This window comes from Bufo gargarizans, chromosome 4 (assembly GCF_014858855.1).
Source record: "Bufo gargarizans isolate SCDJY-AF-19 chromosome 4, ASM1485885v1, whole genome shotgun sequence".
Lineage (NCBI taxonomy): Eukaryota > Metazoa > Chordata > Amphibia > Anura > Bufonidae > Bufo > Bufo gargarizans.
This window is the reverse complement of record NC_058083.1, coordinates 236,839,390-236,862,713: the sequence shown is the minus strand read 5'-3', so window position 1 is coordinate 236,862,713 and position 23,324 is coordinate 236,839,390. Positions and strand designations below refer to the sequence as shown.

At 45.1% G+C, this 23,324-nt stretch overlaps 1 protein-coding gene across 10 annotated transcripts in view; it reads left to right on the top strand.

The window, feature by feature from the left end:
* Window positions 1-7,318: 7,318 nt before the first annotated feature.
* The window catches only part of DST (dystonin), a 566,706-nt gene continuing 550,700 nt past the window's right edge, over window positions 7,319-23,324 (top strand). For 3 of the 10 annotated variants that reach the window (XM_044290836.1, XM_044290848.1, XM_044290835.1), the window contains exons 1-2: window positions 7,341-7,565; window positions 7,910-7,944. In XM_044290836.1, the coding sequence (XP_044146771.1) occupies window positions 7,385-7,565; window positions 7,910-7,944 (216 nt within the window). In that variant the 5' untranslated portion in view covers window positions 7,341-7,384. Of the gene's footprint in view, window positions 7,575-7,909; window positions 7,945-23,324 lie in introns of all 10 variants that reach the window. The other 7 variants (XM_044290837.1, XM_044290834.1, XM_044290847.1 and 4 more) reach the window with 6 other exon arrangements.

Genomic DNA, 23,324 nt, shown 5'->3' with positions numbered 1-23,324 from the left:
AATATGGGTCTATAAGATTTGTAAATAACTGCATTCTATTTGTATTTGCATATATCTATATTTTACACAGAGTCCCAACTTTTTTAGAACTTGGGTTGTATTTTGGTACTAGAAGCAAGTCCCCTATTACTACATACTGAGAAATTATAGGTGGTTGGTACCCCTGGGAGGCATGGCACGAATTGTGACTGCTCCTCATTGTGTGCGCATGGGTGATGCGGATAAAAATGTTACACGTGATATAGTGTGAGATAGATAGATAATTAGATAGATACATGGCCCTCTCTGTAGCATGTTTCCCCATATGTAGTATATAGAATGGCCTCTCTGTAGAATGCCCCCCTCTGTAGTATATAGAATGGCCACTCTGTAGAATAGCCCCTCTGTAGTACATAGAAATGGTCCCTTCATATGTCCACCATATGTAGAATATAGAATTCCCCCCTCTGTAGAATGCCCCTCCCTGTAGTATATAGAATGTCTGCCTCTGTAGAATGCCCCTCTCTGTAGTATATAGAATGCCCCCCTGTAGAATGGCTCCCTCTGTAGTAAATATAACACTCTCCATCCCCCCTGTACACCCAGCATTCATACATCCAAAGAGGCTCTGTCACCAGGATCAACCATATTAAACCAGACATGCTGATTAAAACTATACCTTTCTTTTGTCTATATGATAAACAGCTACAGAGATATCTGTGGTTTTATTCATATGCAAATGAGCTATTTCGGCTGCAAGTACTATGTTGAAAAGACTTTAGTGGCTTATATCTTAGTATCTTTAGTATCTTATATCAGTACGACAAGAAAAAAATAAACGCATTTCACTTCTGCAGTTATTTCTGGTAAAAGCGTATAAGGGGGTATTTCCTTTCTGTAAAAAAAGAAAAATATATACGCACTGCACTGTTGCAGTTATTTCTAGTGAAAGAGTATAGGGGCGTATTACAGTAAAAAAAGGAAAGTATATAGCAACGGCACTGTTGCAGTTATTTCTGGTGAAAGCGTATAGGGGCATATTTCAGTACTACAAGAAAAATATATTCTCAGTGCATTTCTGCTGTTAATTCTGGTGAAGGCATATAGTGGTGTATTTCAGTAAAAAAAGGAAAATATATAGCAACAGCACTGTTGCAGTTATTTCTGGTAAAAGCGTATAGGGGCATATTTCAGTACTACAAGAAAAATATATTCTCAGTTCATTTCTGCAGTTAATTCTGGTGAAAGCGTATAGTGGCCTATTTCAGTCCAACAAGAAAAATATATACTCAGTTTACTTCTGCAGTTATTTCTGTTGAAAGCGTATAGGGGCGCATTAGAGTAAAAAAATAAAAATATATACGCACTGCACAAGCTTATAGTGGTGCATTTCAGTCTATGAGGAAGACGAGACAGAGGACCCAGACACACAGTAGCAGTATGCAGTAGAGCTGGAGGCAGGCAGTCGCTCCGAGTCACTTGCGCAAATAGCCTGATGCATGCTCACTTGCTTGCGTAGTGACAGTCAAATTGTCACCATTTGGCAAAGGGATGACTTCTGGCTCTCCACCTTGTTGGACCCTCACTATTGGTACAGAATAGGGGCCTTTTTTACACCCACTGAGAGGGAGGACAAACTGAACTACTACAGAGACATCCTATGTGGTCAGTTGGCCGCTGCCTATCTGCGCCATCGTCCATCCTCTCGCAGGTCTGACTGGGGGGGGGCTCTCTGCACTCACTTTCCTCTGCTGCGCTCACTTTCCTCTGCCACGGCTGCTGTGGCAGGTTGGGGGGTAGGAGCAGTTCCAGCTCCAGCAGCAGCAACTTGAGTCTAGAGTCGCTGATGAGCAGCTTTCTTCACCCACCTAGTGAAGAAACTACTCACCAGCAGCAGCAACAGCAGCTAGTCCTGGAGCAGGACCTGAACCAGCAGGTGGTGGCATACTTGGACAGCACCCTGCCTCCCCACATTGAAGTTCCGCTGAACTACTGGGCAGCAAAACTGGATTTGTGGCCGCAACTAGCAGAGTTTGCCCTGGAAAAGCTGTCCTGCCTGGCCAGTAGTGTAGTATCAGAGCAGGTGTTTAGTGCAGCGGGGGCCATAGTTACCCCAAGGAGAACTGTCCACTCAAAATGTGGAAAGACTGACCTTTGTCAAGATGAATCAAGCGTGGATCAGCCAGGATTTCCAACCACCAATGTCTGATACATCAGACTAGATCATCCATGGTGCCACACCAACAGTTTGATAAGAGAGACCGGTTTCTCCTGACTACCTGCTTCAGCTACTACTCTGATGCTGCCACCCCCCTGATGCCACACATCTGATGCCGAGTGCTCCTTCTTTCAGCCATCTTCATCAGAGGGTACTGGTATTGCTACCCACTCTGTCACTGGGTCACTTTGCGGTCTCCTGATGCAGCTGCTGCTGCCATCTCCACACTAGGTTACCTTGCCACTCTGTGGTCTCCTGATGCTGCTGCCATATCCACACTATGTCACCTTGCCATTCTGTGGTATCCTCCTGCTGCCATCTCCACACTATATCACCTTGCCACTCTGTGGTATCCTCCTGCTGCTGTCATCTCCACACTATGTCATATTGCCACTCTGTGGTATCCTCTTGCTGCTGCCATATTTACACTATGTCACCTTGCCACTCTGTGTTATCCTCCTGCTGCTGCTGCCTTATCCACACTATGTCACCTTGCCACTTTGTGGTCTCCTGATGCTGCTGCCTTATCCACACTATGTCACCTTGCCACTCTGTGGTCTCCTCCTGCTGCCAACTCCACACTATGTTACCTTGCCACTCTGTGGTCTCCTCCTGCTGCCATCTCCACACTATGTCACCTTGACACTCTGTGGTCTCCTCCTGCTGCCATCTCCACACTATGTCACCTTGAAACTCTGTGGTCTCCTCCTGCTGCTGTCATATCCACACTATGTCACCTTGCGACTCTGTGGTCTCCTGACGCTGCTGCCATATCCACACTATGACACCTTGCCACTCTGTGGTATCCTGATGCTGCTTCCACCTCATTAATATGTCATAGGACCTCTCTGTAGACTTCTCATGCTGTTCCCACTTTCCCCACTTCATGACTGGGCCTCTATTTTGCCTTTTGGCCTGGCTGACATCATCATTTATATGACCTTTCTTCTGATCTGTTAGAAGGAAGGAAAAATCTGACGCACAACGGAGGCTGTCTGTGTAGCAGCTGTAAGGCCTGTAAGGTCCCAAAAGAATTGGCTTATGATTTGGTAGCCAAAAGCAGGAGTTGGTACAAAACACAGAAGACATGCAAATATTCCATTCACGTGTCATCTCTATTTTACATCCACTCCAGTTTTTTTGGGGCATTAGCAATACTGAGGGATTTTTGAGCAAATGCTGACCTAGTGAAGGCGTATGCTCCACAGACAGGATCCGTTTTTTTTGTGGGCTATTGTACTGACGGATCAGAGGAAGGGAAAATTAATCAGTGACGTCAACACAAACTTACTGCTGACACCCTCTCTACTCTGTCCAGGGGGCTCTACTTGTATACGCGTTTAATAGAACACGTCCTGTAGACATCTATGTGGAATCAGCTGGCGACGTTGTAAAAGCAGTGCGCTTCTTCTTGACGCTAACATCGACCTATAAGGCTGAGTTCATACTTGAGTTATTTGGTCAGTTTTGGCCGCTTGACTGCCCAAATAAGTGAAGTGTGCAGTGATTCTAAGAGCGACACCTGTCATCTGCATGTCATACGGACTCACAGTATTATTTCACTATCAAAGCAGACTCCCTATGCGTGTTACTGCAAGGCACAGTGTTCTACACCACTATAAAGGCTCTCAGCAGCCAGGAAATAGCCGTTTTTTAATGTAATTCGCAGTGAATATATTCTGATCGAACCGGCAAATCGAATTTTTGAAAAATTCGCTCATCTTTATTCTTATTATATTGAGAATAATGTTTATTTGGAAAGCCAATAAATATTTTTGGTTTCTTTATAATCATATATTTTGTTTGTGAATAAAGCAGTAATAGGTTTTAGCAAAAACAAAACACTATTCTCAATATAGTAATGCATATTAATATATCATTATATATTATTTATTATAGTATAGCCTTTTAATATGGGTTTTAAATAAAAGAGAAAAAAATAATAGAAAACTTATGTCTCAAGGTAGACCACTTTAACACCAAGCTATAGCATTGCCATATTGCGAAATATGTATTTTCTATATGGATGACAAATAGTACTGGTGTCTGTATAATCATATCTTGTGCCTGTGAATAAAGCAGTAATATGTATAGTAGCTTTCTGAGCAGATCTCAGGGTGGTGAAGCTATAGTACATAGTGATATGATATTGCTAGCACGCAGCTCTTAGACAGGGCTCTGCCCTCAGTATACTGTGTAGCCCTGTCAATCAAGGGGAGGGGGTGCATAGCACAGGGGCTGGTACAAAGCAGTGCTCAGACTATTCAACCCCGCCTCTTGGTGCTCGAATTGCTCAATTGTATATGAATAAAAACACAGATACAGTATCTCTGCAGCCACTGGCGTACATAAAGAAGTAAGGGCCCCATAGTAAGGATCAAACCAGGGCCCCCACACAGGACAGAGGGGTTTCTGCCTAAACTCCTTTTAATGACCTGTGAGCCAATTTTTTCCACTGCCTCATTTGCTAAAAGTTGTTCCTTCAGAGCAGGGTTGGGGAACTTGTGGCCCGTGGGATCATGCCAGAACATATTGTGAAAATGCTAATGACAAGTAGAGCGTCAGGATTTAGTGCACTTAGAAGCGCACTATGACCTGATGCTTTGGAAAGGTAATTTTATTTTAAATGTCTGATCTGAGGTCTGATTGGGGCTGATCTGAGGCTAATGGAGGGTGGGGAAGGTCGGATGGGGGTCTGATCTGAATCTGGGGGGGGCTGATCTGAGGCTATTGGGTCTTATTTAAAGCTGGGGGTCTAATCTGAGGCTGGGGGGCCTATTTGGGGGGCCTATTTGGGGGTCTGATCTGAGGCTGGGGGGTCTGATCTGAGGTGGAGGGGTGTGATTTGAGGTTGGGGGGTCGGATGGAGGTGTGACCTGAGGTTGGGAGGTCTTATGAGGGGGGGTGATCTGAGGCTGGGGGTCTGATCTAAGGCTGGGGAGGGTCTGATCTGAGGCAGATGTAGTTTGGGGGTCTGATAGGAGGCCGATTTGAGGCTAAAAAAAGGGACAAAGGCAGGGACAGTTGCGAAGAAAGAGACAGGGACAGTGTCAGGGAGAGAGAAAGCTGGGTGAACCAGGTCAATCAGGACTTAGAGGGAGGTGACAAAAGTGGGAGGCTAATTAGCATATTATAAAAGCTAGATTTCTGGCGTAACGGGGCATAGATAAAAGTAGGAATAGGCTAGTTAGGTTTAGCTATGTCAGCTAGCTTAATAGGGTTAAATCTGGTGAAGAAACACTTTAACTTACTCCTAAGTTAGTTATATGTTTGACCAAATATAGCAATCAAATATTTAAGTTGAGAATTTTGTATGGCCCCTGAACCATAATGTCCAAATGGCCCTTGGCAGCAAAATCCCCACCCCTGCTTTAGAGGGTAGAGTCCTGACCACGTTTTCACCCCCAGTAGAAGAGGGGATGATTCCAACTGGGCCCCCTCTTGTCCTGGGCCCTATAGCAGTCGCATGGTCTGCCGCTATGGTAGTTACGCCCCTGTCTGCAGCTGTTTATCATACAGAAAAGAGAAAGATATAGATATATCTTAATCAGCAGACACACTGCCCTACCAGGCAGTGTGTCTGGTTTAATAGGGTTAATCCTGGTGACAGAGCTGCTTTAAAAATAAAAAATACTGTTTCCAGTGTCCTGGCTGTCACGATCATTTTACCATGCCCTCCTGTGCTGGGTGATGATGTCACAAACATTGTGATGTCATACCGTGAAATCCAGCGCAGGAGGTCGAGTTGATGTCATTGCGATCTCCTGCTCTGTTGTATTGATGCAAAGTTGTGTTCTGGGGTAATAAAGCAGGTCCAGCACCCTTGTGACTTCATTGGAGAGCTGCCTCCTTTTTCTAGTTGAATCTTTGGGCCATCAGCCAACGGTCCTGGAGGGATAGCACCCATAACCTTCAGCTTTTAGTGAAAGTGCTGCTGTTGTTTCTTTTGTAGTAGATATATATTAGATCATTAGATAGATAAATAGATGATAGATATTAGATAGATCCTAGATAGATATTAGCTACAGAGACAGAAATATAGATATATATTTAGATGATAGATAAACAGGCAGATAAACATAGATTAGATAGATATATATAAAGGGATTCTGTCGCCTCTTTTTACCCTATAGAGATGCGGATATGCACGGCTAGATCGCCGCTAGCATGTCCGCAATATACCTGTCCCATAGCTCTGTGTGGTTTTATATATATGTAAATCAGCCTGGTAAGGAGACCAAGGGGGCAGCACTAACTGTTCTGGAGCCCAGTCAGGCCCCTGTGAAGGAGCCCAGCACCGCCTGTATCTAGGAATCTCCTCCTTGCTCACAGTCAGATCACCATAATCTCGCGGTGTGCGAGCTCGCGCATGCGCAGTGGCGGCATAGTGTTCCTTCCCTGTGCTGGCATCAGCCTCAGGGAAGGAATTGCGCATTGCGAGATTACGGCGATCTGACTTCGTGAGCAAGGAGGAGATTCGTGGATACGGGCGTTTCTGGGCTCCTTCAAAGGGGGCATGACTGGGCTCCAGAACAGTTAGTGCTGCCCCCTGGGCTCCTTACCAGGCTGATATACATATATATATATATATATATATATATATATAATCATTTTTTACCCTAAATAAAACCACTCATAGCTATGGGACAGGTATATTGCGGACATGCTATCGGCGATCTAGCCGTGCATATCCGCATCTCTATAGGGTAAAAAGAGGTGACAGAATCCCTTTACATGGATTGATAGATATGAAATAGATAGATATTAAATAGACAGACATAGATTATATAGATATTACATGGATTGATAGATATTAGATAGATAGATATGGGATAGATCGATATTAGACAGGCAGATAGGGGCTGGTTGACAGGCACTGGCGGAGCTAGACGCGCAGCCTGGCATCCTCCCGCAGCCATGACTCCTCCAGTCTCTGCAGCACCGGGAGGAGGAGGAGGAGGAGCCGAGCATCCCGTCTCCCTGCCCCCGGCAGCCGCTGCTGATGCTGGGGTTAGTCAGCCGGGCACTCTGGGAGCTAAAGTTTGATTTGGGGGCAGTCTCCGCCGATGCCACCCAGGCTGTGCACAGGACCCGATCAGTGCGGGCACAGGTAGCTGGAATAGTACCATCTAGGGCTGCTGAGTCACCCAGACTGGATGGTGATCGGTGTGCACAGCGCTCTCCACCATGATCGCCGCTGCCTTCCTGGTGCTGCTCAGACCCTACAGCATCCAATGTGCCCTGCTGTTACTGCTCCTCATGCTGGGCACCATCGCCACCATCTCCTTCCTGTTCTGCTGGCACCGCAAGCTCCAGAAGGGCAGGCACCCCATGAAGACGGTGTTCAGCTACCGGCCCCGGAGCAGAGGTAGGACATGTAAGACACCATCTTTACCCTATTCTGTGTGTGCCATGTCATGTGTTACCTGCCACCCAGCATGTGTGCCCTGTGGTGAGGAGGAGGAGGCACCCTGTACATGTGGCAGTCCTGAGTTTTAGAGGATTTCCAGCAGGACTGCGGCAGACTTGTCTCCACCCATCCTATACCAAACTAGATGAGATGTTGGGACAGTGTGCAGGGCACAGCCCCCCCATGCCACCTGCCTGCCAGCTCTGCCATGCCCTTGACAGCATATAAATTATATAAGAGGATTGCCTGATAATCCCTGTCAAAAGTGAAAGCCTGACACTGATTCTGTTTTCTCTTTCCAGATGCCCTCCTGAGATCCCATCATTTCCGCTCAGAGGTAACTGCATGCCCTTTTCTCTCAATGCCACGCTCTGTGCCCACTTCCCCCAGCAGTCACTGCTTCTTAGTATCTGATCAGAAGATTCACATTGCACTTAGTTGTATCATCACTACTTTTTCTTAGGACTTTTTTTCATGATACAAATCACTGGTTAATGTAACTTTTGTATTACTCTGCGGGCATAAAAGCTGCCAAGCAAAACTCATCGCAGCATCTAGAGAAATAATGGCTTTGTAGTTATGGGGTGTTCCCAAGAACCCAGGGATTATGAGTCCCCCCCTAACAAGGGCATTGTATAGAAACTAGCAAACAGGGGCGCACCTAGCCTTTCTGCTGCCTGAGGCGAAAACTGAAACGGTGCCCCTCCCCAATGCCAATTTATTAACCTAATCCCTTCAGCCCATGGCCCTTCCAATGCCCCCCTCTTGCCATTTCCTGGTGCTGCCTGAGGCAATCGCCTCACCTGGCCTCATTGGTGGTGCACCCCTGCCAGCAACGTACCCACTGCAAGTAAAAAAAGATGTATAGCAAGCACTGGTGATAAGGCTGGGTTTACACGGTGACTCTGGCTGCATCAAACTTTTTGGGGGATTTTTTTTATGATACTGGGATCATGGTAGCTTGAGAGTCAGGATGCGACCCCATTGATTTGTGAGGCTGCGCTGCCACACAGGGATCATTGGTCACGTGATGCTTGTCATAGCCAAAGTTACTGTGTAGCCCCTGCCTGAAATATAGGAACCCAGTGGAACCCCACCTGTTGCGAGAACGGGGGTCTCCAGTGCTTCCCTTAGCCTCACGACCACTACAAGGAATTTGAATGGAGCATGACTGTTTCTGTCAGACCCATAGACTTGCATGGAGCAGCAGCACACACGCTTGCCTTCCACTTCACTGAAAACCCTCTTCATCACATTGTGTCATACAATGTCATTCGACAAAGGACTGGAAAGCTCTGCTATACAATTGTATTAATGTTACACAGCCCACTGCCAAATAAAACATCTTGGAAAACCCCTTCAGTCCATGTCCACATGTGGTGACTCCGATGCAGATTTTCCAATAAAGAAAATCCAGAGTGAATTGGGATAAGAAACACCCCACAGCAAATGATGCCTGTAATTGGCTTTTACAGCTCCATTGCTGTGGCATAAATAAAGAGGTTATTAAGGCAACATCCCCCTATACACAGGATAAGGGATAAGTGTTTGATCGGTGGGGGTCTGACTGCTGGGGTCTCTGCCGATCACAAGAACAAGGGCCCGTGCTGCTGATGCATGCGGCTCTATGGGGCTGCCAGAGATAGCCGAGCGCTTACACTCAGTTATCTCCAGCAGTAACATAGAGTTGAATGGAGTGGCGATCATGAATACATCTGTCACTTCATTCAAACAGTGAGCATGAGCCCCTGTTCTCATGATGGGCGGAGGCCCCAGTGATCGGATCCCCACCGATCAGACAATTATTCCTTATCCTGTGACTAGAGGATAAGTTGTCTTAAAGGGTTTCTGTCACTAGAATTCTCACTATTAAACTGGCTGACATTTGCGATGTGCTAATGTCAGCTGCACCTAAGGGAGCATTCACACGACCGTGTGAAGCCTGTGCCCGTATTGCAGACCACATTTGCGGATCCGAAATACACGGGCACCGTTCCGTGTGCATTCCGCATCACGGATGCGGACCCATTCATTTCAATGGGTCCGCAAATACGGAGATGCGAAACGGAAGCACGGAACGGAACCTTACGGAAGCACTACGGAGTGCTTTCTGAGGTTCCGTTCCGTGCTTCCGCACCACAAAAAGATAGAGCTTGCTCTATCTTTTTGCAGAGCGGAGGGATCGCGGCCCCATTCAAGTGAATAGGGGCGCGATCCCTATACGGCTGCCGCACGGCAGGTGCCCGTGCTTAGCAGACCGCAATTTGCGGTCCACAGCATGGGCACAGGCTTCAGACGGTCGTGTGAATGCTCCCTAACTCTGCTATTCTTGTGATTATTCATGCCCCCGTTACTGCAGAATTCTTACTTTTATAAGATGCGAATTAGCCTCTAGAAGCAGGGGGGGGCGTTGCTCCTGCACCTAGAGGCTCCGTTCTCCCACCTCATTACACGCCCTCCAAGTCTTGATTGACAGGGCCAGGCAGTGTTTGTATCCTCCTGCCGGCGCTGTGCGCTGGGGAAATCACGCTCCGCCATCTCACTGCCTAAAGCCTTTATTGAGAAAAACTAACTTTTATAATATGCTAATTAGCCTCTAGGAGCAGGAGCGGCAGGTTACCCACTTCTTTTCACGCCCTTCTTCTCTTGATTGACATGGGCCAGGCATCATTCGCATCCTCCTGCTGGCACTGTGCGCTGGGGAAATCTCGCACTGTTCAGTATTCTGCGCAGGCGCGGTGAGAAAGCTGGCAGCCGGCGAGTGTCCTTTCCTCACCGCGACTACGCCAAATACTGAACGTTGCGAGATTTCCCCAGCGCACAGGGGCGACAGGAGGATGCGAACGCTGCCTGGCCCTGTCAATCAAGACTGTCAATCAACGCCCCCCGCTCTTAGAGGCTAATTTGCATATTATAAAAGTAAGAATTCTGCAGGCGCAGGGGCATGAATAATCACAAGAATAGCAGAGTTAGGTGCAGCTGGCATCAGCACATCGCAAATGTCAGACAGTTTAATAATGACAATTGTAGTGACAGAAACCCTTTAATGGGACAACCCCTTTAACATTATTTGCGGGTTAAAAACCCGCAGCGCAAGTCAGTTTGTGCTGCAGGATTTCCTAAAATCTCACCCACTTTGCTGATATTCTGCAGTATTTATTCCACATGTGAACAGACCCCTAAGGTTTAGTCCCATAAGAACACATTTGGAATTGAAACACATAATGAATACAAAACATTCTTGTTTATATTTAGAGGCTAAAAATCTGATAGACCTAATCCTGTGGAGGGGGGAATTATCCGCACTCTGGCCGTACAGTGTATTCAAATCAACTTTCAGAAAAGACATTATTTTCTACAAAATCTCCCGGCTTTCCAAGCCTGGACTTCAGGTAGAGTTATTTCCCCTGCACTTGTAGCAAAAAAAGATGGAAAGATAGGAGATGTGGGTTGTCATGTGCAGCGTAGATCACAAGAGAAAAGTGGAACAGATGCCTTCTGACAGGTGTGAACAGACGCTAATCACTACAGGAGATGTGTACAGTATGATAAATATGGCATCTTTGTACAGGAGACATGTACTGTATACTTATTAATGGAGACGTGTACAGCGTACTGAATACATGAGACGTGTACAGTATCATAAATATAGCATCTGTGTACTGTATAATAAGTATAGGAGACATTATACTTGTTAATGGAGATGTGTACCATATGCTGAGTACAGGAGACGTGTACAGTATGATAAATATGGCATCTGAGTACAGTATAATCAGTACAAGAGATGTGCCCACTATTACCAGTACAGGAGACGAATACAGTACAACCAGTACAGGAGATGTGTACAGTATGATAAATATGGCATCTTTGTACAGCGTAGTAAGTATAGGAGACATGTACTGTATAGTTATTAATGGAGATGTGTACAGTATCATAAATATAGCATCTGTGTACTGTATAATAAGTATAGGAGACATGTACTGTATACCTATTAATGGAGACGTGTACAGCGTACTGAATACATGAGACGTGTACAGTATCATAAATATAGCATCTGTGTACTGTATAAGTATAGGAGACATATACTTGTCAATGGAGATGTGTACCATATGCTGAGTACAGGAGACGTGTACAGTATGATAAATATGTCATCTGAGTACAGTATAATCAGTACAAGAGATGTGCCCACTATAACCAGTACAGGAGACGAATACAGTACAACCAGTACAGGAGATGTGTACAGTATACTGAGTACAGGAGATGTGTACAGTATGATACATATGGCATCTGTGTACAGTATACTCAGTACAGGAGATGTGTACAGTATACTGAGTACAGGAGATGTGTACAGTATGATACATATGGCATCTGTGTACAGTATACTCAGTACAGGAGATGTGTACAGTATACTGAGTACAGGAGAGTGTACAGTATACTGAGTACAGGAAACGTGTAGAGTATACTGAATACAGGAGACGTGTAGAGTATGCTGAGTACAGGAGAGTGTACAGTATACTGAATACAGGAGACGTGTACAGTATACTGAGTACAGGAGAGTGTACAGTATACTGAGTACAGGAGACGTGTAGAGTATACTGAGTACAGGAGACGTGTAGAGTATACTGAGTACAGGAGACGTGTAGAGTATGCTGAGTACAGGAGAGTGTACAGTATACTGAGTACAGGAGACGTGTACAGTATACTGAGTACAGGAGATGTGTACAGTATGATAAATATGGCATCTGTGTACAGTATACTCAGTACAGGAGATGTGTACAGTATACTCAGTACAAGAGATGTGTACAGTATACTGAGTACAGGAGACGTGTACAGTATACTGAGTACAGGAGAGTGTACAGTATACTGAGTACAGGAGATTGTACAGTATACTGAGTACAGGAGATTGTAGAGTATACTGAGTACAGGAGATGTGTAGAGTATACTGAGTACAGGAGACGTGTAGAGTATACTGAGTACAGGAGACAAGTAGAGTATGCTGAGTACAGGAGAGTGTACAGTATACTGAGTACAGGAGACGTGTACAGTATACTGAGTACAGGAGATGTGTACAGTATGATAAATATGGCATCTGTGTACAGTATACTCAGTACAGGAGATGTGTACAGTATACTCAGTACAAGAGATGTGTACAGTATACTGAGTACAGGAGACGTGTACAGTATACTGAGTACAGGAGAGTGTACAGTATACTGAGTACAGGAGATGTGTACAGTATACTCAGTACAGGAGAGTGTAGAGTATACTGAGTACAGGAGAGTGTAGAGTATACTGAGTACAGGCGACGTGTAGAGTATACTGAGTACAGGAGAGTGTACAGTATATTGAGTACAGGAGACGTGTACAGTATACTGAGTACAGGAGAGTGTACAGTAAACTGAGTACAGAAGACGTGTACAGTATACTGAGTACAGGAGAGTGTACAGTATACTGAGTACAGGAGAGTGTACAGTATACTGAGTGCAGGAGAGTGTACAGTATACTGAGTGCAGGAGAGTGTACAGTATACTGAGTACAGGAGACGTGTACAGTATACTGAGTACAGGAGAGTGTACAATATACTGAGTACAGGAGAGTGTACAGTATACTGAGTACAGGAGATTGTACAGTATACTGAGTACAGGAGATTGTACAGTATACTGAGTCCAGGAGACGTGTACAGTATACTGAGTACAGGAGAGTATACAGTATACTGAGTACAGGAGAGTGTACAATATACTGAGTACAGGAGAGTGTACAATATACTGAGTACAGGAGATTGTACAGTATACTGAGTCCAGGAGACGTGTACAGTATACTGAGTACAGGAGAGTATACAGTATACTGAGTACAGGAGAGTGTACAGTATACTGAGTACAGGAGATTGTACAGTATACTGAGTACAGGAGATTGTACAGTATACTGAGTCCAGGAGACGTGTACAGTATACTGAGTACAGGAGAGTGTACAATATACTGAGTACAGGAGAGTGTACAGTATACTGAGTACAGGAGAGTGTACAGTATACTGAGTGCAGGAGACGTGTACAGTATACTGAGTACAGGAGATTGTACAGTATTCTGAGTCCAGGAGACGTGTACAGTATACTGAGTACAGGAGAGTGTACAATATACTGAGTACAGGAGAGTGTACAATATACTGAGTACAGGAGAGTGTACAGTATACTGAGTACAGGAGAGTGTACAGTATACTGAGTACAGGAGAGTGTACAGTAAACTGAGTACAGGAGAGTGTACAGTATATCAGTACAGGAGATGTGTACAGTATACTGAGTACAGGAGAGTGTACAGTATACTGAGTACAGGAGAGTGTACAGTATACTGAGTACAGGAGATTGTACAGTATACTGAGTACAGGAGATTGTACAGTATACTGAGTCCAGGAGACGTGTACAGTATACTGAGTACAGGAGAGTATACAGTATACTGAGTACAGGAGAGTGTACAATATACTGAGTACAGGAGAGTGTACAATATACTGAGTACAGGAGATTGTACAGTATACTGAGTCCAGGAGACGTGTACAGTATACTGAGTACAGGAGAGTATACAGTATACTGAGTACAGGAGAGTGTACAGTATACTGAGTACAGGAGATTGTACAGTATACTGAGTACAGGAGATTGTACAGTATACTGAGTCCAGGAGACGTGTACAGTATACTGAGTACAGGAGAGTGTACAATATACTGAGTACAGGAGAGTGTACAGTATACTGAGTACAGGAGAGTGTACAGTATACTGAGTGCAGGAGACGTGTACAGTATACTGAGTACAGGAGATTGTACAGTATTCTGAGTCCAGGAGACGTGTACAGTATACTGAGTACAGGAGAGTGTACAATATACTGAGTACAGGAGAGTGTACAATATACTGAGTACAGGAGAGTGTACAGTATACTGAGTACAGGAGAGTGTACAGTATACTGAGTGCAGGAGAGTGTACAGTATACTGAGTACAGGAGAGTGTACAGTAAACTGAATACAGGAGAGTGTACAGTATATCAGTACAGGAGATGTGTACAGTATACTGAGTACAGGAGAGTGTACAGTATACTGAGTACAGGAGAGTGTACAGTATACTGAGCTTTGTTCAGTATAATCTGTACAGGAGATATGTGCGGTATAATCACTACAGGAGCTTTGTTCAGTATAATCGGTACAGGAGTTTATGTGCGGTATAACTGGTAGAGGAGCTGTGCACAGTGTAGTCAGTACAGGAGATATGTGCGGTATAACTGGTAGAGGAGCTGTGCACAGTGTAGTCAGTACAGGAGATATGTGCGGTGTAACTGGTAGAGGAGCTGTGCACAGTGTAGTCAGTACAGGAGATATGTGTGGTATAACTGGTAGAGGAGCTGTGCACAGTGTAGTCAGTACAGGAGATATGTGCGGTATAACTGGTAGAGGAGCTGTGCACAGTGTAGTCAGTACAGGAGATATGTGCGGTATAACTGGTAGAGGAGCTGTGCACAGTGTAGTCAGTACAGGAGATATGTGCGGTATAACTGGTAGAGGAGCTGTGCACAGTGTAGTCAGTACAGGAGATATGTGCGGTATAACTGGTAGAGGAGCTGTGCACAGTGTAGTCAGTACAGGAGATATGTGCGGTATAACTGGTAGAGTAGCTGTGCACAGTGTAGTCAGTACAGGAGATATGTGCGGTGTAACTGGTAGAGGAGCTGTGCACAGTGTAGTCAGTACAGGAGATATGTGCGGTATAACTGGTAGAGGAGCTGTGCACAGTGTCAGTACAGGAGATATGTGCGGTGTAACTGGTAGAGGAGCTGTGCACAGTGTAGTCAGTACAGGAGATATGTGCGGTATAACTGGTAGAGGAGCTGTGCACAGTGTAGTCAGTACAGGAGATATGTGCGGTATAACTGGTAGAGGAGCTGTGCACAGTGTAGTCAGTACAGGAGATATGTGCGGTATAACTGGTAGAGGAGCTGTGCACAGTGTAGTCAGTACAGGAGATATGTGCGGTATAACTGGTAGAGGAGCTGTGCACAGTGTAGTCAGTACAGGAGATATGTGCGGTATAACTGGTAGAGGAGCTGTGCACAGTGTAGTCAGTACAGGAGATATGTGCGGTATAACTGGTAGAGGAGCTGTGCACAGTGTAGTCAGTACAGGAGATATGTGCGGTATAACTGGTAGAGGAGCTGTGCACAGTGTAGTCAGTACAGGAGATATGTGCGGTATAACTGGTAGAGGAGCTGTGCACAGTGTAGTCAGTACAGGAGATATGTGCGGTATAACTGGTAGAGGAGCTGTGCACAGTGTAGTCAGTACAGGAGATATGTGCGGTATAACTGGTAGAGGAGCTGTGCACAGTGTAGTCAGTACAGGAGATATGTGCGGTATAACTGGTAGAGGAGCTGTGCACAGTGTAGTCAGTACAGGAGATATGTGCGGTATAACTGGTAGAGGAGCTGTGCACAGTGTAGTCAGTACAGGAGATATGTGCGGTATAACTGGTAGAGTAGCTGTGCACAGTGTAGTCAGTACAGGAGATATGTGCGGTGTAACTGGTAGAGGAGCTGTGCACAGTGTAGTCAGTACAGGAGATATGTGCGGTATAACTGGTAGAGGAGCTGTGCACAGTGTAGTCAGTACAGGAGATATGTGCGGTGTAACTGGTAGAGGAGCTGTGCACAGTGTAGTCAGTACAGGAGATATGTGCGGTATAACTGGTAGAGGAGCTGTGCACAGTGTAGTCAGTACAGGAGATATGTGCGGTATAACTGGTAAAGGAGCTGTGCACAGTGTAGTCAGTACAGGAGATATGTGCGGTATAACTGGTAGAGGAGCTGTGCACAGTGTAGTCAGTACAGGAGATATGTGCGGTATAACTGGTAGAGGAGCTGTGCACAGTGTAGTCAGTACAGGAGATATGTGCGGTATAACTGGTAGAGGAGCTGTGCACAGTGTAGTCAGTACAGGAGATATGTGCGGTATAACTGGTAGAGGAGCTGTGCACAGTGTAGTCAGTACAGGAGATATGTGCGGTATAACTGGTAGAGGAGCTGTGCACAGTGTAGTCAGTACAGGAGATATGTGCGGTATAACTGGTAGAGGAGCTGTGCACAGTGTAGTCAGTACAGGAGATATGTGCGGTATAACTGGTAGAGGAGCTGTGCACAGTGTAGTCAGTACAGGAGATATGTGCGGTATAACTGGTAGAGGAGCTGTGCACAGTGTAGTCAGTACAGGAGATATGTGCGGTATAACTGGTAGAGGAGCTGTGCACAGTGTAGTCAGTACAGGAGATATGTGCGGTATAACTGGTAGAGGAGCTGTGCGGTATAACTGGTAGAGGAGCTGTGCACAGTGTAGTCAGTACAGAGGCGCTTGGTGTTATCGGTACAATGGCCATGTGCACTGGGTCAAGTGTGATGTAGTTGATACAGGGGCTCTGTGTGATGTAATCAGAAAATAAAATCTGAAAGGCTTATTACTGTCTTATTAAATGTCTTGAGTCCTGAATTCCATATCCAGAAGACAGTAAAAAAAACAAATGTGGTCTTATGGGAAGCAACGATGCAAAGCAGCAAAAGAAATGCTTTAGTGTGTTGCAGGAATAATTGAAATGTTGTAACTGAGAACGTCTGAATGAATGCCGCAAGCAAAGCAATGCATAATGAATAAAAGGAGGAATCGTAGCCAAATCTGAAATTCATGATATATCATCTGAACCCTGAGCTGCGTCACATGCTGCAGTATAAGGCCAGGGAAACACGTTCCGTGTGGCAGCATGAATTCCCGTAGTGAACTCTGCTCCTTTGAACACTGAATCTGACATTTATTGCACATCTTGTAGATCAGTGGCGTACTTTCAATGGAGGCAGATCATGCAACAGTCATGGGGCCTGGGGGGAGAAGGGGCCTGCCGCTGAACACCTTGTCTTAACATGAAAGAAATGCATTTTCATGCAGATGCCACTAGGGCAGGGCAGTGCTATAGACCGCCCATTTGTGCAGTCGATGTCACCGGGATCACTGCTAGGCGGAAGTAAAGAAAACAGACCTTGCCATGCGCGATGCAGCACAGGGCAAGGTGGTGTATCAGAGCAAGAAATGCTCCACTCAGACATGCTAAATGAGTGAAGAAGAGGTTAGAACCAGGACTTCCCCTTTAAGTCGTCTTTGAAGGTCCACTGGTCTTCTAGACATTCCTTTCCTGCTGAGGATCGGCACTCTATGCAGTGAGCACTGACTGCCACTGGTAATAAGCTTTCCATTAGAGTTGTGCCTAATGTAGCACAACACAAGAAGGTGAGAATTACTATTTCACTTTGAGATATACATTCTTAGGGTCCATTAACACGTCCGCAGTGTTTTGCGGATTTGCAAAACACTGGTCCGGCACCCCAATAGAAATGCCTATTCTTGTCCGCAGCTGCAGACAAGAATAGGAGATGTTCTATTTTTTTGCAGAGCGGAAATGCGGATGTGGACAGCACACTGTGTGCTGTCCGCATCTTTTCTGTCCCCATTGAAAATGAATGGGTCCACACCCGTTCCACATAATTGCGGAACGGATCCAGACCCAAATGGCGGACGTGTGAATGGACCCTTACCCTATGAGCATCTTTTTCATTTGGCCCTTTTGAGCCATTCACTTGAATAGGACAAAGTTGCTAAACCTTGATCTGCCACTATGATATGTGCAGCTTACAAGTAGATGGACCGATATAAACAAGAAGATGCGACAGAATCTCCTGAGTGCTGTGGTTGCTTCAGACAGCCGATTGGCAGAGGTGACAAAAGTCTGCCCCCCACTGATCTGATATTGATGGCCATCGGCATTGCTTTGTTCACTAGGCTTGTGTCACCACTGTGTAAAGAGTGCATGCTGCGTGGAGAGTAGTCAAAGCCTGTATCGACCAACATTGCTATCTTCATTACTGAGCAACGTTGTCAATGCCCATTGAGTTGGGATACCCCCCCGAGCTATGTTTGATAGAAGTCGATGATGTGACAGATATGAGGCAGATATGAGGCAGACAGTGAAGTCATATTCTGCGGCCAGGTCAGCTTCAATGACTCTTCAGTATTCAGCACCAGCATGATTGAGCTGAGTCATGCTGGAAAATATAATGATGGCTTTTTTTTATTTGAAGTCCTGTTTGCAGACAACTTGAAGATTAAATTTGCTAGATTATCTATTACGTTTTATATATTATTTACAATGAGTCACACCTTCTTGTAATTCCTGCATCCTTGGGATGTCCTTCATCAGCTGAGATCAGGTATCCAAGAGCTGAGGAAAGCGATAAGCATTTTAAGAGGAGGATGCCCCGCGACCTGCCAGAGGCTCTGTTTCTACCATTAATCCCTGCCCCAATTCTCTCCACTTTAGAAGATCACAAAAATTGTAGAACAATTAATCTGAGTCTTTTTAATGCCATAGTCGCCTCGCAATTCACATTCCTTGTCAGTAGACCATGTTCCCTTTCTGCAAAGCCATGTCCCCTTGTCAGGTGAAGCTAAAAAAGTCTAAAGCCGCTTAATAAATGTGGTGCAAGGTATTAGCAAAGGATTATTTTGCACAAATTACAATAGAATTTTGGTTTGTAAATCTCCCCCAATGTTAGGATCAAGATATAAGGTTTATAGAGTAGAAAATAGCCCACAGCAAGAACCAAAGAGAATCCTTGCATTAGTCCTACACCCCCCCCCCCCCTTCATCCCCTCCCCCTCAAAGGCTGTGGTATGTAAAGTGTAGAAATTATTTGAAAGTTTTAGATGCAGTCTGTTATGACAAGGTTTTAATCTGGAGTAACCTTCACCTGGGCTCTTATACAGTATTTACAAGTATGTGAAGTATGTTTATAGAACTGACATGTAAAGAACTCATAAATCTCACACGTTGAGGTCAGTAAATTAAAGGGGTTTCCCAGGAGAAGAATATTGATGATCTGTCCTCAGGATAGGTCATCAATATCTGATCGGTGGGGGTTTGACACCCGGCACCCCCGCCGATCAGCTGTTTGAAGAGGTTGCGGCCTCTTAGGCTACTTTCACACTAGTGTTAATATTTTCCGGTATTGAGATCCGTCATAGGGTCTTAATACCGGAAAAAAATCTGCTTCCAATTTGTCCCCAATCATTGTCAACTGAACAGAACAGAATGCTCCAAAATGTATTCCGTTCTGTTCTCATACCGGAGAGCAAACCACAGCACGCTGCAGTTTGCTTTCTGTCCTGGGATGCGGAGCAAGACGGATCCGTCATGACCCACAATGCAAGTCAATGGGGACGGATCAGTTTTCTCTGACACAATAGAAAACATATCCGTCCTCCATTGACTTTCAATGGAGTTTATGACAGATCCGTCTTGGCTATGTTAAAGATAACACAACCGGATTCGTTCATAACGTATTGTCAGTAACGGAAGCGTTTTTGCTGAACCCTGCCAGATCCAGTAAAAACACTAGTGTACAAGTAGCCTTACTAGGCCAGTGGCAGCACAGTCATCAGTCACATGGCCTAGCTGCAGCTCAGTCCCATGCAAATCAATAGCAAATACCAAGCTAAGCCACTATATTATGTACAGCGCCGTGCTTGGTAAGCTGCAGATCTCCACTATTAGAAATTGATTGCCCATCCTCAAGATAGGCCACCAATATTGAACTGATGAAAAACCCCTTTAAGTAAATTGTGCTAATGCCGAAAATCACATACAAAATCAATGTAAAAAAAAAAATCATTGTGATTGACAATTATAATAAATATAACAGCATTGTCTGTCACATTTTTTGTGATCAGGATATTTTTGTGATTGCATAAAATCACACATACACATGCGATTTCAGGTTGCTTTATAGGATAATACATTTATGCAATAATCGGTCTTTTTCCTTTGGACTTTCCGAAGTTTTTTAGCATATGGAGCAGGTTTCCTGCAGCTCTTTTAGGGACATTCTGACTTCACTTATGCAGCACTAACAAGTTGATTTATGCCCAGTTTGCCACATCTATTCATTGAGGCGTACAGTAATTTGCTAATATACAGTAGACTATTGCTAGTATATAGTAGGAACTCATGTAACTGTGATATAAAAAGGGTCACACCAAGGGGAGCATGTGTTCACTGCTGTTTTCCTGCAGAGGGCTTCAACAGAATGTTGATAATATTTACAAAAGCCTATATTCTGTGAATTGTCTTCTCGCAGAGGCCGTTGTGATGCACATAGTGCTTCACTTTAACATGGGCTCTACCATTTTAAATAATACTTAAGCTTGCCTTTTCTCAGCACTTCTCTGCTTAATATTGGTACCACACTGAAACTAGATTTCAGGCTAAGCTTTTTTGCTGCATTATAGGTGTTGGTAGTGTGTTGACTTTTTGTGTCTTTTTGCTGCAGATAAAACCTTGTAAATATTATGTTGAAGACATTTTTATATCATATGTGCAATATGCTATCATGGCTCAGCAGTCTGACAGGAACAGGGGGAACGATACGTCTTGCTCCCTATTCCTGCCAGGTTGCCCAGCCACGACAGCACATTGCACACAGGATCGCATGGTTGCTGTAATGTATGGTAGGGAACATGGTAGGAAAGGGGAGCCTGTACTCTACCCGCACCATTGTTCCTACCTACTTGCATGACCTGTCCTAAATAGCGGCCCACCATTTGGTGACATCCCTGACCTGACTAAGTGCAGGGGCCTAAACCTAATGGGGTAGTGTAGTTTGACAGAAAGAGGTCAAACCAGGACCGAAACATAACCCACAAGCTAAGTAAAATACACAGCATAGTAAAACCAGGAGATGATGTCAGAGACAAAGTCAGCAGGCAAAGGTCAGGTCACAAAGTCAATTATTAGGAGACAAAATCAGTATACTAAGAGAAAAATATAGAAAATTCAGCCCGCACAACCCCTAGCAGGTGCAGATTGCTATGGCGAAATAGAGATATAAATGTAAAAACACAAAATGCAATCGCACACTGCAACCAGCACTCTGTCCTGCCTTTATGCTGGATGTTGAATAAGGCATTGGTGTACATTTTGGCCAAAGCGTAATAAGCCACTCACCACGTCAAGGTCGCCTTCATGAGTGGTCCCTAACACTAGTTCCTACCTTTTATGGGCCATGACAGCCACATAAAGTCCAGGGAGCGCAGGCACAGCATGATCTGCCCCCCTGGAGGCTGGTTTTAAAGTCAGTATAAAACTGAGTCTGCTTATACAGCACCTACCAGTAGCCATTAGGCTCCAGGTGAAGTATAAAGTGGGCTCAGCATGCATGTGAGTACTTGCATCCCTGGATCCGATGAAAGCTGTAATGGCACCGGACGGGGTTAAAAGCAGAGTGTGCTTTGCGTGCATGCTGTGCCTGCGCTCCCTGGACTTTATGTGGCTGTCATGGCCCATAAAAGGTAGGAACTAGTGTTAGGGACCACTCATGAAGGCGACCTTGACGTGGTGAGTGGCTTATTACGCTTTGGCCAAAATGTACACCAATGCCTTATTCAACATCCAGCATAAAGGCAGGACAGAGTGCTGGTTGCAGAGTGCGATTGCATTTTGTGTTTTTACATTTATATCTCTATTTCGCCATAGCAATCTGCACCTGCTAGGGGTTGTGCGGGCTGAATTTTCCATATTTTTCTCTTTGTAGTACGTATTGGAGGCGTGGCGATCTCCAAGCAGTCAAGCACACCTGTCCAGTTAATCTGCCCCCTGGAGGCTGGTTTTAAAGTCAGTATAAAACTGAGTCTGCTTATACAGCACCTACCAGTAGCCATTAGGCTCCAGGTGAAGTATAAAGTGGGCTCAGCATGCATGTGAGTACTTGCATCCCTGGATCCGATGAAAGCTGTAATGGCACCGGACGGGGTTAAAAGCAGAGTGTGCTTTGCGTGCATGCTGTGCCTGCGCTCCCTGGACTTTATGTGGCTGTCATGGCCCATAAAAGGTAGGAACTAGTGTTAGGGACCACTCATGAAGGCGACCTTGACGTGGTGAGTGGCTTATTACGCTTTGGCCAAAATGTACACCAATGCCTTATTCAACATCCAGCATAAAGGCAGGACAGAGTGCTGGTTGCAGAGTGCGATTGCATTTTGTGTTTTTACATTTATATCTCTATTTCGCCATAGCAATCTGCACCTGCTAGGGGTTGTGCGGGCTGAATTTTCCATATTTTTCTCTTTGTAGTACGTATTGGAGGCGTGGCGATCTCCAAGCAGTCAAGCACACCTGTCCAGTTAATCTGCCCCCTGGAGGCTGGTTTTAAAGTCAGTATAAAACTGAGTCTGCTTATACAGCACCTACCAGTAGCCATTAGGCTCCAGGTGAAGTATAAAGTGGGCTCAGCATGCATGTGAGTACTTGCATCCCTGGATCCGATGAAAGCTGTAATGGCACCGGACGGGGTTAAAAGCAGAGTGTGCTTTGCGTGCATGCTGTGCCTGCGCTCCCTGGACTTTATGTGGCTGTCATGGCCCATAAAAGGTAGGAACTAGTGTTAGGGACCACTCATGAAGGCGACCTTGACGTGGTGAGTGGCTTATTACGCTTTGGCCAAAATGTACACCAATGCCTTATTCAACATCCAGCATAAAGGCAGGACAGAGTGCTGGTTGCAGTGTGCGATTGCATTTTGTGTTTTTACATTAAAATCAGTATACTGAGGCAAAAAATAAACAGTGAAAAAGGCAAAAGGTCAGTGATCGAGAGTAACAAAC